This window comes from Pseudophryne corroboree, chromosome 6, assembly GCF_028390025.1.
Source record: "Pseudophryne corroboree isolate aPseCor3 chromosome 6, aPseCor3.hap2, whole genome shotgun sequence".
NCBI lineage: Eukaryota > Metazoa > Chordata > Amphibia > Anura > Myobatrachidae > Pseudophryne > Pseudophryne corroboree.
In genome coordinates this window covers 550,378,105-550,393,521 of record NC_086449.1, presented here as the reverse complement: position 1 = coordinate 550,393,521, position 15,417 = coordinate 550,378,105, and the positions used below count along the sequence as shown (strand labels likewise).

General features: G+C 40.7%; 1 protein-coding gene across 4 annotated transcripts in view; it reads right to left on the bottom strand.

Moving 5' to 3' along the window:
- LOC134932872 (uncharacterized) overlaps window positions 1–15,417 on the bottom strand; it is a 423,538-nt gene that overhangs the window by 339,583 nt on the left and 68,538 nt on the right. For 3 of the 4 annotated variants that reach the window (XM_063927693.1, XM_063927692.1, XM_063927695.1), the window contains one exon: window positions 4,381–4,547. In XM_063927693.1, coding sequence (XP_063783763.1) covers window positions 4,381–4,547 — 167 coding nt within the window. The remainder of the gene's footprint in view (window positions 1–4,380; window positions 4,548–15,417) is intronic. The other variant, XM_063927694.1, reaches the window with a different exon arrangement.

Here is a 15,417-nt window from a genome sequence, read left to right as displayed (position 1 = left end):
TGACGTAGTATGGACAAATTCCCACTCATCAGCAAATTGTCTAAATTCAGCACTGGTTAACTGAGGACCATTGTCAGTGAACACTTCCATAGGAACATCATGCCTTGCAAAGATTGACTTCATGCAATTGACTACGGCTTTACTAGTAGTTGTATGTAGTGTCTTCACCTCAGGGTAGTTAGAGTAATAATCAGTCACGACAATGTACGTTTTCCCATGACAATCAAACAAATCTGCGCCAACTTTCTGGTACGGTCTCTCTGGCACTGCGTGAGGACTCAGTGGCTCGACTTGTTGTTTCGGTCTATACATAAGACATAATTCACATGTAGCTGTAGTCTGTGCTACGTCTTGGTTCATTCTTGGCCAATACATAACTTCACGCGCTCTCCGCTTACATTTTTCTTCTCCTAAGTGGCCTTCATGTATCTTGCACAACATAGTTTTTCTTAGTTGTGCAGGTATGACAAACCTATTGCCTTTGTAAATAATACCATCGACAACTGTAAGGTCACTGCGGTACATCCAGTAATCATGGATAGACAGCGGGCACGCATGTTTTTCTGCTGGCCAACCTTTCAGAATGATATCTTTCAACACTTTCATTGTGTCATCTGTCTCAGTTTCTTTCCTAATCTGTTCTTGTCTTGCAAGAGACACTGGTAGAGAAGCTACGATCAAATTAACATAGGCTTCTATCTCTTCATCCATCAGACTTTTGGAACCTTCACTTTTGACACAGCACGAGAAAGTGTATCAGCAATGTACATGTATTTGCCGGGACAGTACAGCAAGTGTACATCATATTTCTGTAGTCTGATAAGCATTAGTTGAATTCTCATGGGACAGTCATGTAATGATTTAGTCATGATAGCTACCAATGGCTTGTGGTCAGTTTCCACTGTAAATGTTTGGCCATACACAAACTGATGAAATCGCTCACATGCATATGTGATCACTAGAAGTTCTTTTTCTATCTGAACATACCTTGTTTCAGCACTTGTCAGTGCTCTTGATGCATAGATTACTGGTTGCCATGTATCCTCATGTTCTTGTAACAGCACTGAGCCTAGGCCAAATTGCGAAGCATCTGCTGAAATTCTTATTCTTTTCGCAGGATCAAAGAATTTTAGCACTGGTTGTTCTGTAATGATCTGTTTCAAGTTTTGCCAACTTTCTTCTTGTTCATGTGACCACATCCACTCGTTATCTTTGTCCAACAACCATCTAAGAGAGGCTGTTCGTTCAGAGAGTTGAGAAATAAACTTTCCTAAGTAATCTTCTGACGTCGTCTTTGTTGTTAGGACGTTCCATGTTCACTATGGCTGATAATTTCCTTGGGTCTGGTTTTACACCTTGATCCGAGACCACGTCACCCATAAAGGTAAGTGTATTCATGCCAAATTCACATTTGTCCTTGTTTAGCTTTAGATTCACAAGTTCCATTACTTGTCTCAATCTAGAATCATGTTCTTCCTTTGTAGATCCCCAGACAATAATGTCATCCATCATTGCTTCAACACCTGGAATATGTTCAAAAATCATGTGTATCTTTTTGTGATATACTTCTGGAGCAGACAATATTCCATATGGTAGTCAAAGAAATCTGTATCGACCTTCTGGTGTATTAAATGTACAAAGCTTTGAGCTGGCCTCATCTAGCTTCATTTGCCAGAATCCTGAAGATGCGTCCAATTTACTGAACCATTTTGCTCCTGCAATTTGCGACATGATTTCATCTCTGGTTGGTAGTTTGAAATGTTCTCGTTTAATAGCTTTGTTTAAATCTCTGGTGTCTAGACATTCTGAGTTGTCCATTTTTCTTTTCAACAATTACTAAGGAGCTTACCCATTCAGTAGGCTCATCAACTTTCTGTATCACACCCAAGGCTTCCATGCGATTTAACTCTTGTTTCAGTTTTTCTCTCAGCGCAAACTGCACTTTTCTACAGGGGTGTATCACTGAAGAAACTTGCGTGTCTATATTTATTTTATGCTCTCCAGGCAAACAACCTAGACCTTCAAACAAGTCTCTGTATTCTGTAAACATCGATTTGCAGTCATCTTCTACTTGTGATGTCACCATAAAAACTTTCTTTAGCAAGCTTAGTTTCTCACAGGAACTTAATCCTAGAATCGTTTGCACATTTTTATCCACAATCAGTAGAGATGTTTTAAACTGTTGTCTCTTATATTTCAGTGTCACTAAGCATGTACCTTTCACAGGACTTTCCTCCCCAGTGTACCTTGTAACTTTCACTTTGGCTGGATGAATTTTAGGTTATACTCTAAAAGTCTTATAGTCTTGAAACTATATTAAATTCACCTGCGCGCCAGTATCAAGCTTAAAGGGAATGACAATCTTGTTCACAGTTAAAGGGACAATCCATTCTTTCTTATCTGCACTGCAAAGTTCAATGCAATCCACAAAGAATTCCTCTGTTTGTTTAACAGCATGCACTTTGGTTGTTTCACTTTTCATTTTACAGCATTTGGCAAAGTGATTTAGTCTACCACATTTCATGCAGGTTTTACCATAAGCAGGGCACATTTTAGGATTGTGAGAATTTCCACATCTACTACAAATTTCCTTATTAGACTGTGGCATAGACGGCTTCATTCTTGAAAATGGAGGTTTGCTTGGCTCTGTTTTCTGCACTACATGTACAGCACCATCAACTTCCTTGTGTAACGTTTTGGCTTGAAATCTAGTTATTTCTGCAGATCTGCACATAGTCACTGCCTTTTCTAGTGTTAGGTCTAGCTCTCTCAGCAATCTCTCTCTGAGTCCATTATCAGGTATTCCACAGACAATACGATCTCTAATCAGTGAATCCTTTAAATCACCAAACTCACAGGTTTTACTGAGTGATTGCAGCTCTGTAACATACTGATCAAATCCATCTCCAGACTTCTGATCACATGTGAAAAACTTATATCTTTCATATGTCACATTTTTCCTTGGCACAAAGTAATCTTCAAACTTTTGCATTATAGAAGATAGCACCATATTCTGCCCCTCATCAAACTGAAAACTATTATAAATGTCCAGCACATCCTCTCCTATCACATGGAGGAAAATGGATGCCTTCGTTTTGGCAGCCTCTGTATTAGCTCCACATGCAGCAAGATATATATTAAACCTTTGCTTAAATCTTTTCCAGTTTTCAGACAAGTTACCAGACATCAGCATGCCGGTTGGAGGAGCTAGTTAATCCATGATTACTCACTGTTTGAAGAGAGGAGCACACGGCAGGCTTTGCAGACACTGAGAATCACAGCCTTACAGACTGCTGCAGGATTCTTTCACACTCTGAGAGCACTAGCAGTCCAAGTTAAACTTCTTCTGACACCATGTTTTGTTCATATGTTTGTAAATCCAGTCATAAGCATACAGAGACATGTGAGTTCACTGCTGTGCTGTTTTATTCCATCACCAACTCCAGACACACTGCACACTGGACCACCCACTTCCCAGCATCCCCCTGGTCCCAGGGACCATCACTGAAGATTCAGGCTTACACATATTAGTAAGGGAGTGTCTACAAATATTAAGCATTCTAATACACTAACATCACAGTGGCCACTTAACAACACGGAGAGATTATTACTAACTACAGTATATGGGCATACAGGGTCGGACTGCCTCCAGGGGCAACCCCCGGTGGGCCCCACTGCCTAGGGGGTCAACCTCCTCCTCTAGGATCAGGATGCAGACTGTGCACTTGAATTAAACATTATACATATGTTTCATTATACTGCACAGGACGATGGTGTATTCTCTACAGTGCATTGCTGCTATTAATCTGGTACATTATCATGTATGCACTACCGGTATTTGCATATATATCAAGGTGCCCAGACCATGCACTCTCTAATAGTTAGCCAAGACTATGTGGCAACTGGCCACACACCCTCTGGAGACCAGCCACATCCATAAAAATGGGCCCCCTACCACTGCATTCCCCCAGTGGGCCCTTCATAAGACAGCCCAACACTGTGTACAGCATACTTAATACCAACATTCACGGTTCAAATATCAGAACTAAACAGTCACCCTCAAATGGACACATCCACAATCTACACTGATCCTCTAAGTCACAGGTTCTCAAACTCGGTCCTCAGGACCCCACACAGTGCATGTTTTGCAGGTCTCCTCACAGAATTACAAGTGAAATAATTAACTCCACCTGCAGACCTTTTAAAATGTGTCAGTGAGTAATTAATACACCTGTGCACCTGCTGGGTGACCTGCAAAACATGCACCGTGTGGAGTCCTGAGGACCGAGTTTGAGAACCACTGCTCTAAGTGATCATATAGTTTCTGACTTTACTGCTCAGAACCTAAAGCAAGGGAATATAGATATGGTATATACATACATGATCTTTGCTCTGCAATGCGATGCTTTGACAATTAATGCATACGTTTTGTGGTAACACATCAATTTTCTTCATTTCAGAGACAAACCATTCCACTCGGGTAATTATTTGCTGCTGGGTCAGTCCATCTAGACTTTCAAATCTTCTCAGTGCCTTTCCAGTGAAACCTTAGCATGACACAAAAGAGCAAATTACAAACAATTAATGGAAATGTATTTTAAATCTGAATTGCAGCCCAACACAGTACTTTATGTTAATGCCCACTGATCCAATTGTGTTAACAAGAATAAGGCAGTGGCATATCCAGAGGGGTGCGACTACTTCCCCTTCAGAAGACCAGCATCTAACTGGTGCCTATGCTGGTCCATGCGCCGCTGAGATCCCGAGTTCCCAGCAGTATGAGGTCATGACACTGCAAAACTGCCGGTTAAAGACTAGAAAAGCTGTAAGGGGGACACATGAGTTAGTTAACCTGTGTGTGTGTGTGGGGAGGGGGGGGATGTTGAGAGCACAGAGCAACACATGGACAGACTGGGGTGGGGGTGTGTGGTCAATACAAAACATGCAGTTGGAGGGGGGCAGCTCAGGATAGAACACACAGATACGGGTGTGGGGTCATAATAGAAAGACATTGTATGGGGGGGGATTGTAAACCGCAGAACATACAAATGAGGGAAGGGTATATGGTGGAGGGATAGAGTATAATACAGATTAAACAGTTGAGGTACGGAGCGCACAATACAGGATATACAGATAGCGAAAGGTGATACAATATTAGACATACAGATTAGGGGAGCACAAAACAGGACATACAGGGGTTGCAGCGGCGGCTCCAAGGGTGTGGTTGCAGCGCAGTCCAATATCCAAACATGTGCAGAGAGAGTTAGATTGGGGTGGGGTGTGTTCAAACTGAAATCTAAATTGCAGTGTAAAAATAAATCAGCCAGTATTTACCCTGCACAGAAACAAAATAACCCACCCAAATCTAACTCTCTCTGCAAATGATATATCTGCCCCACTTGCAGTGCACATGGTTATGCTCAACTGCTAACAAATTTGCTCTTGCGATCAACTCTTAATTACCCCCAGTATTTTTTTACATAAATGTGAGCATAGAAAAAAATATACCGGCACCGGAAAAATATAACTATCTCCTCCTCTTGCATTGTAAAATGGTTTGTTCCAGATACAAGTTTACGTGCTCTTTCTGCCTTGTTTCCAAAACCGCTGGAATTTAAAAGCTGGCCTTAGTAAATTTAGGTATACTGTACATTTGATATATATGTATGTATATATATATATATATATATATATAAAACACAATAGTATCTTTATCTAGCGCCAACCTGGGAGCAGCACTTCGGGAGAGATCTTTGTTGGGAGACCTCAAAACATACAGCATAAAACACAAATTCCCAAGTGCGCTAAGATGGAATGTATTTACACACTTCTTCAGGCGATAATTTCGTCAGAATGTAGACTGGAGGATATTTAAAACTGGGGACCTGTAACCGACACCCCTCACCAAAATAGTCACCCAAACAAGAGGCCAATCGGCCAATTAGTAAAAAGTTGTTTTAATAACATGTAATTGAACATATGAGTTTTTACACAGTTCACAATATAAAATTATATGAATAAAATACAACCAAAAGAATACACAGCCAACACGTTTGTGAGATGGATCCTAGATACCCCTCACCTTTTGCAAGGTGCGAGCTCGACAGGGAGTATCTTCACAAACTAGATTGTGATCCTTTGACTGACAAATCCAACGCGTTTCGTCTTATCGACTTCATCAGGGGTAACGAGTATAGAAAAAGGACTAATTTGCTCTCGATGGATTTGTATAAATGATCCTATCCTCAAAAAAGGATTATTCGAAATATGTCGGGACTTAATAAGTGGAGCTCTTATATCCGGACTCCTAATGGATGTTTCTTCTAAAAAGTATAATCAATTAAGTGATGATGTTTTATATGGACTACCTTAAAGCTGATTTAGGCGTGAAATCTTTATCAAACCGCCTAGAGGAATTATTGATTCTAGCCTCCTAGGAGTGCTGACAACCAAATATCGGCATTTTTGTAAACTACCTAAAAAATGGTATCCACTTTTAAGAACCGAGACTACTTCTAATTCAAGTATTGACCTTCATACAGTAGAAAACTCCAGAATTAAATGGCTGGTTTGACAATCTCAAAGGTATAAATGATGTGGCTTCCTCAATAGGTCTCACACAATAGATCCTGGGAAAACTTTAGCTGTGACTTCCACATGCAGCTAAAGTTTTCCCAGGATCTATTCTGTGAGACCTATTGAGGAAGCCACATCATTTATACCTTTGAGATTGTCAAACCAGCCATTTAATTCTGGAGTTTTCTACTGTATGAAGGTCAATACTTGAATTAGAAGTAGTCTCGGTTCTTAAAAGTGGATACCATTTTTTAGGTAGTTTACAAAAATGCCAATATTCGGTTGTCAGCACTCCTAGGAGGCTAGAATCAATAATTCCTCTAGGCGGTTTGATAAAGATTTCACACCTACATCAGCTTTAAGGTAGTCCATATAAAACATCATCACTTAATTGATTATACTTTTTAGAAGAAACATCCATTAGGAGTCCGGATATAAGAGCTCCACTTATTTCGAATAATCCTTTTTTGAGGATAGGATCATTTATACAAATCCATCGAGAGCAAATTAGTCCTTTTTCTATACTCGTTACCCCTGATGAAGTCGATAAGACGAAATGCGTTGGATTTGTCAGTCAAAGGATCACAATCTAGTTTGTGAAGATACTCCCTGTCGAGCTCGCACCTTGCAAAAGGTGAGGGGTATCTAGGATCCATCTCACAAACGTGTTGGCTGTGTATTCTTTTGGTTGTATTTTATTCATATAATTTTATATTGTGAACTGTGTAAAAACTCATATGTTCAATTACATGTTATTAAAACAACTTTTTACTAATTGGCCGATTGGCCTCTTGTTTGGGTGACTATTTTGGTGAGGGGTGTCGGTTACAGGTCCCCAGTTTTAAATATCCTCCAGTCTACATTCTGACGAAATTATCGCCTGAAGAAGTGTGTAAATACATTCCATCTTAGCGCACTTGGGAATTTGTGTTTTATATATATATATATATATATATATATATATATATTAGTGACATACTGCATATTGGTGACTTTTTCCACCATGAATTATACTTTTCTTTGTATCTGAAAACAGTGCTATTAACAGTTATCCAAATCAAATTAATCAGCGCAGTCTCCTCATGTGTCCTAGCTGCATTGCAAATAAGACGCCTTTACAACAAATACAGACGCCGAACACTAGCAGAGTTGTATGGGACCTGGCAGCTCACTTACGCCAGGCATCTCACGCTTCATAGCATATAAAGGATAGAGGTATGAGGATACATCTGTATGTCACGTGCACATGTGTGTAAGGGCACAAGGGATTTAATGATGGTCATGAGGATGCCAAAGATGATGAACGTCCCAGAAGGCCTTGTGCATCAAAAACAAATGAAAATGTGGAAAAAATGTAGAAAATTGTTTGAATTGACCATCGACTCAGCATCTTAACAGAAATGGTAAACATTAACAAAGAATCTGTTAGGCAAGTTTTGCATCATGATGTTAACATGAACATGGTTCCAAGGCTTCTCATTGCCGAGCAGAAAGAAAATCGAAAGTGGATTTGTACATAAATTGTAAAACAAATTCAAGTGGATTCGCATTTTTTAGATAAAGTTAATACCTGTGATGAAACATAGATCTTCCAGAATGATCAGGAGACAGGGAAGTTAACTATAGCAGCAGCTATCATTTTTTGTATCAGGTACATTCTATGAAAAGAGAAGCGATTGATTCTGCACAGTATCAATCTGGAAGTGATATTATTTAAACATTAGAGAACAAGGTAGTGGGTAAGGTTGGTGGTGGTCCTAAGAGTCAGAGAAACTGTACGCATGTACAAAGAGGGAAAGGAAGACTCTTGTGTTGGGGCACTCTTAATTCAATAAAAATTATAAATTTTTTAATAGATATGCATTAAAATTATTATCCAGTGATAACATTCTCATATAACCAGTACTTTCCTTTAGAAATATGTGTGTGTGTGTGTGTGTGTGTGTGTGTGTACACGTGTAAATATATATATATATAAAGAATATGTCACAGCTGATTGTTTAGTGATTGCAATATTGTTATTAGTTAAAAAAATTAAACAAGGAAAATCAAACTTTGTATAATAGTAAAATATAATATAGGTCTCTAAAATGGATATAAGGAAATTACTCTGTAACACAAACATATCAAATAAAAATTGCAGTCTCAAATGTAAGGTGATCACAGTCTGGCATGGCATTTAGATGCAGTTCAAAGCGAGCCTATTCTATATATATTTTTTTTTTACATACGGTACAAATGCCCACTGATGGCGGATGCTTACCTGCGTTGATGGTAAGGTAAATTGCTCACTGTCAACATATACCTGGTAAAGGGAAATATAAGTACCTGTAGTACTAAGAATAAACATAAATATTTTTTGCTGTTCCAAATTGTTAAGCAAAGAAAGAGTTAAAGAGGAGGGAAATCGAAAGAGTAATGAGTTTCCTGAGTACCGTCTATTCCCTCTAGCTTCTGCTTACCAGCCGTGTACCTCTTTTAGTGAATGGCTGGTTGAGAGTGCCAGAAATGGGGACAGGTCTTCAGGAGAAGGAAGACAGATTGAATCAGCTTTCACTTGGGAATTTCCTCCATGACCCCTGCTGGTAAAGACCAGTGCAGGGGGAATTTTGGGGTCCAGAGTGATGAGAGTTCAATGAAGAGAAATGAGAGAATAAGATTCAAGCAATAATTTGAGGGTTGTGTGTTTGTCAAAGGTACTGGCTTTTGAGGGTAATAGTACAGTTTGAGAATGTGCCAAACACACAATCAAATAATGATGATGCTCACTGGTTAGACAGTTAAGTCCTAGCACCTGGCATGGAATGTGACCATGCTGTGGGTCCCTTATAATCTACACCATGTATTCCCTGGTAGTCTCCCAACCAGGTACTGGCAAGACCCAACACTGTATTGCTTCCATGATCGGACGGAATCAGGCACATCCAGAGTGGTATGGCTGTAGATTTGGTGGAAAACCACTTGAACAGGTGCGTGTAGCAAAGCACTGGTCTATTAGCAAGCTGTTGTGGATGAAGGTGTAGTCCAACGCGGGTGTAATTATTATAGAACAATTACAGAGTGACACATTTCTTTGCAGTAAGAATTTATTTATTATCAGCCGCTATTTTTTCAAATCCTTTTCTATGTATCCCTTCCTTCCTCAGAAAATATTAAAAGCTAAGTATTTTGTAGTAATATGAAGCTACTGTATCTTAAAGTGAATCACCATCAGACTTAAAACCACCTAAGGCAGAGGCATTGTGCTCTAGGAAACATTGGGGTATATGTATCATCACTGCACTTATAGCGCTAATGCAGCTCCTGCTTTGCCGATTTTTTTTTTCTGAGCAGGATGCAATTTTACCTACATGTATTATACTTTCAGTTGTGGAATTGGGGGAGCAAAAGCTCCACCCTCTGTGACTTTCATGTAGTGCATCAATCTAGTGCTCCTGGGTGACCCCAATGCACATAGGTCAGTTCTCGCATAACCATGGTAGCTCAAGCTAAACAAACCTATGAAGCATTAGGCTTATGTGTATATCAAGTCTTGTCAAACTCCACATTAACCTCTTAACAATGGGAAAGATATTTTAAATGCACAATCTCTCTTAATTCCCACTGTGATTTAACTAATAGGCCTAAAGTTCATACTACAGGATAGCAGTGGTAGTGCCTGAGTAGAGTGGAGGAGGTGCTGCAGAGGAACCCTGTATGAAAGCAAGGAATGGAGCAATGCCATTGTAAGTTTGGAATGAAGTACCTACACAATACCACATAGTTCTCCTGATTTCCGCAGGTTAAGTCCTAAATCAAAAACCTGAAAAGGGGATAGCTGTCAATGAAGTGGGGGCAGTTTCGCTTTACGGGGAGTGCTTGGGTGGAACAGAAGTTTGATTTGGACATATTGCTGTGTACTGCAAACAAAGATTTGTCTGATGTGTTGTTTCTCACATCTTTGTATAGGAAACTGCAGTAGTCTTTCACTGTACTGCTTCTCATAAGGGGGGTACTCACGGAGCGATATTCTAAGCAATCTGACTAGATTGCTTAGAATTTGAGCATTATTGCTCCGTGTGTACCCCGTACAGCGATAGCAATGCGCAGCCCCGTGCATCGCTATCGCTGGTGCTAGATTGGCCTGCATGCAGGCCAATCTAGCGGGTCGCTCACTTTACCCGCTGGGTGAAATGAGCGGCCTCCCCGTCTCCCCCCGCACGCTCAGCACAGATCGCGCTGTACTGAGCTGCGGTTCGCTCAGCACACATCTATCCCGCATCGGCCCGTCTATATGGGCCTATACTGTATGTGTCTAACCATCCTTCCTGATTGTATAGCAATGTAGAATACAGGGGGGTACACTCGGAGAGATACGTGCTTAAAATCTAAGCAATCAGACTAGATTGCTTAGAAATTAAGCATGGATCTCTCGTGTGTATGCCCCCCAGCGATGCTATCACTGATGCTAGATTGAACCTGCATGCAGGCTCAATCTAGCAGGTCGCTCACTTCAGCGCTGTGTGAAGTGAGTGCCCCCCTCACTCAGCACACATCGCACTGAGTGCTGAGCGGGGAGAGAGATGTGTACTGAGTGGTCTGTGAGAGATCGCTCAGCTCATATCTCTAGGTATGTACCCCACAGTATGTTGGTGCTATATCAATAAAGGACTACAAATAATACAGACCGGGGGAAGCTAAAAGTGAAGACAGTCTACAACACCTCTTAAGAAATTACTAAAAACCATTTAATTTTGTGGTTTATTATCAGGTAATAAAATACACATGCATGGTCAAGACAAATAAGCCTTTCCTAACCAGTGAAATTTGTTTTAAATAATCCTTTACTCAAGATAGCAATTTACACCACTTTTAAAACTTATCTTCAAAGGGTAAAATGTAATGAAGTAAATTGTACTTCCATGATATACCTGATGTATGAAATTCTTGCACAATGAATTAACGTTCTAAAGGGAAATACATTTTTACAGGAACTTACAGCATTGAGGACATGTAAGAGGCTATTGTAGACATCTTACAGTTCTGATACACTGGACACCATAACTCCAGTAATAATTACTATCCCAGTAAGATCTCTTCATTACACTTAACTTAAGGGGAGTACTGACGGGAGAGATGTGTGCTGAGCGATCTTAACACAGACCGCTCAGCACACATCTCTCACCCCGCTCAGCACAGCGCGATGTGCTGAGCGAGTGGGGACGGACGGGGGGCCACTCACTTCACACAACGGCGAAGTGAGCGACCCGCTAGATTGAGCCTGCATGCAGGCTCAATCTAGCACCAGCGACAGCGATGCGCGGGGCCGTGCATCGCTATCGCTAGGGGACATACACACGGCAGATCCGTGCTTAAAATCTAAGCAATCTAGTCAGATTGCTTAGATTTTAAACACGGATCTTTCTGTGTGTACCCCCAGATGGATAACAGAATGTTAATGATTTATCTGCAATAACAGGATTTCAGGGAGATAGCACACTCTGGGGCAGATTTATTAAGCATGGAGAAGTGATAAGGTGGAAGGTCATAACGCACCAGCCAATCAGCTCCTAACTATCATTTTTCAAACCCAGCTTTTGACATAGAAATTAGGAGCTGATTGGCTGGTGCTTTATCACCTTTCACTTTATCACTACTATTATTACTACTACTATTACTATATTATTACTAGGCTTAATAAATCTGCCCGTCTGTTACAAGAGATTTGTTCACGTGCTTGAGGAAAGCAGAAGGGATGCCGTCAGTGGACTCCTCAGAATTCTCAGCAGTCTCACTCACTTAAATGAAACATTCAGCTATAGTGATTTATTGGGAAAACATGAACAAATTAGTTTCTGCTACTGAGTTATTAAAATTGTTTGCAGCCAGAAACTGTGCTCTTCCAGCCTGGCAGATTGGAGCACTTGGTTCCATAGCATTACCTCATATTTATCATGCATAGTGCAATATGGTGAATCTAATTATAAGTGTATGATGGCAATAAAATATTTGGACATAATGAAAGCCACTTGTCATGTTTTCTCACATTACAGACCGAATATTACACTACATTCACTACATTTTCAATGTTTTTTCCATTCTGCAATATACATTTTATTCAAGTTTTGCAATATACATTTTTAAAATTAAATGCTAAATTTAGGAAATTCTGTTGATTATGTATTACAAAAAAAATAACCACATGACCGCATAATGAGATACAAAAAATAGTGTAAAGAGGAAATTCTATTGATTATGTATTAAAAAAATAAATAAATAACCACATGACCGCATAATGAGATACAAAAAATAATGTAAAGAAATGTATATGACTAAAACTGTAAATCAAACACATAACTCAGTTTAACTATATATTTTATTTTTTTATTTATCAAGCTTTTGTTCCCATAAATTTTTGTGGAAACTGAAGTTTCTTCATAATTTTATGATTTGTGGCTATATACTAACAGCATAATGCAGGGAATTTGACAGAAATCTCCAGCAGAATGCTAATTAGCATTACAGATAGCAGTACTAATTTTTAGCAATGGGGAGTACGATATGACCCCTATGTACTAAACCCTGAAAAGCGAAGTCTTGTAAACTGCTTTAAACCTATTGGGACATGGTAGCAAGAGAGAGATCCTCCAATCCCCGTCTGCAGCCTTCGTCTGGCGCCAATTCCAGAAACTGACGCTGTGCACATGCGCAGTGCCAGTTTCCCGGGAGGAAGCATGAAAACTCCTCCAAAATGCCGGTGAAGTAACACGTACATAGCACGGACATTTTCATTAAAAATGAAAATATCTGTTGCGAAACGGAGTATTAATAATCACGGCAGTTCCACGATTACTAATTCATATGCAGAATAATCTGCTGTTGCGACCAAATAGCACAAGGGCAGTGAGAGCTCTAGCGAGGCCCTACTCCCCTCACCTCACAGATGACTCTCTTTTCCATTCAATGACAGAGATTACAGAGAATTGAAGAGGGAGGTAGATAGATGAAATAAACGTTTTGGTAAGAACTTACCGTTGATAACGTGATTTCTCTTATGTCCACAGGTATCCACAGGATAACATTGGGATATTGTCGAGCGACAGCGAAAATGGCACCAACACGGTCACGAGCTTTCTGGCCTCCCAGGATGCATTGGGGCCTCCACTATATAGTCCCGCCCACTGACTCAGTCAGATCAGTTCTTTCCACAGCGATGTTAGGCAGGAACATCAGGTAGAGACCTGTACAGGCGATAAGAACACACATGCACACCCTTCCATACAAGAAGGAAGAGGTTTTTAGTGTTTGTCTAGATCCTCAAATCAGATGCGTCAGGGTGGGATCCCTGTGGACATAAGAGAAATCACGTTATCAACGGTAAGTTCTTACCATAACATTTATTTCTCTGGCTGGGTCCACAGGATTATCCACAGGATAACATTGGGATTCCCAAAGCCATTTTAGTGGTGAGGACGTTCCTGATTGCACAGGAGGACCTTTCACCCGAAGTCTGCGTCATGAGAGGCAAAAGTATCCAAGGCATAATGTCTGATGAATGTGTTTATGGAAGACCATGTGGCTGCCCTACATATCTGTTCTGCTGATGCACCCTGTTGTGCTGCCCAAGAAGGACCTACCTTACGTGTAGAGTGTGCAGAGACATTAGCCGGAATAGGGAGATCTGCATGAGAATAAGCTTCTGATATTACCATTCGGAGCCATCTCGCCCCGCGTCTGTTTTCTAGCAGGCCAACCTCTCCTATGGAATCCGTAGAGGATGAAGAGGGAATCTGTTTTCCTGATGGCACTAGTACGATCTATGTAGATTTTTAAAGCCCGGACCACGTCCAGTGACGCTTCTCCCGCAGATAGTCCCGATACCTGAAAAGCTGGGACTACCATCTCTTCATTCAGGTGAAACTTTGACACCACCTTTGGTTCAAACAAAGGACCCTGGAGAAATTTAAGAACTAAATTCAAATCCCAGGGAGCTGCAGGAGGAACAAATGGAGGTTGAATATGTACTACTCCTTGGAAAAATGTACGTACATTCTGTAGGTCAGCAATCTTCTGCTGAAACCATACAGTCAACGCTGAGACTTGCACCCTCAAGGAAGCAACCTTCAACCCTTTATCCAATCCTGCCTGCAGGAAATCCAAAATTCTAGCTACTTTAAAAGATCTCAGATTGTAATTTTTTCCAGAACACCAATGAATATAGGCTTGCCATATTCTATGATATACACGGGCCGAAAAAGGCTTTCTTGCTCTAAGCATGGTTTGGATTACCTGCTTTGAAAATCCTTTAGCCTCCAAGATAGAGGTTTCAACAGCCACGCCGTCAAAGACAGGCGATCCAGATGACTGTGACAACAAGGACCCTGCATTAACAGATCTGGACGTTGAGGGAGCAGTATCGGTGCTTCCACGGACATTCTCAACAGATCTGTGTACCAATGCCTTCTTGGCGAAGCTGGAGCTATTAGAATGATTGCTCCTTTTGCCTGTTTTACCTTTCTCACTACTCTGGGTAACAGAGATATTGGAGGGAACAGATATGCCAGCCGAAACCTTCATTCTACTGACAGTGCGTCTACCAGGAACGCTCCTGGGTCCCTTGTTCTTGATCCGTACCTCGGAACTTTGTTGTTTAGACGAGACGCCATAAGGTCTATCTCCGGTAGACCCCATCTGTTCACCAGTGTCTGAAACACTTCTGGGTGTAGTGCCCATTCGGTTTCCTGAATGGTGTGCCGACTGAGAAAATCCGCTTCCCAATTTAGTACACCCGGGACAAATACTGCTGACAATGCTGGGAGATGGAGTTCCGCCCATTTTAAAATGGGAGTTACTTCCTCCATC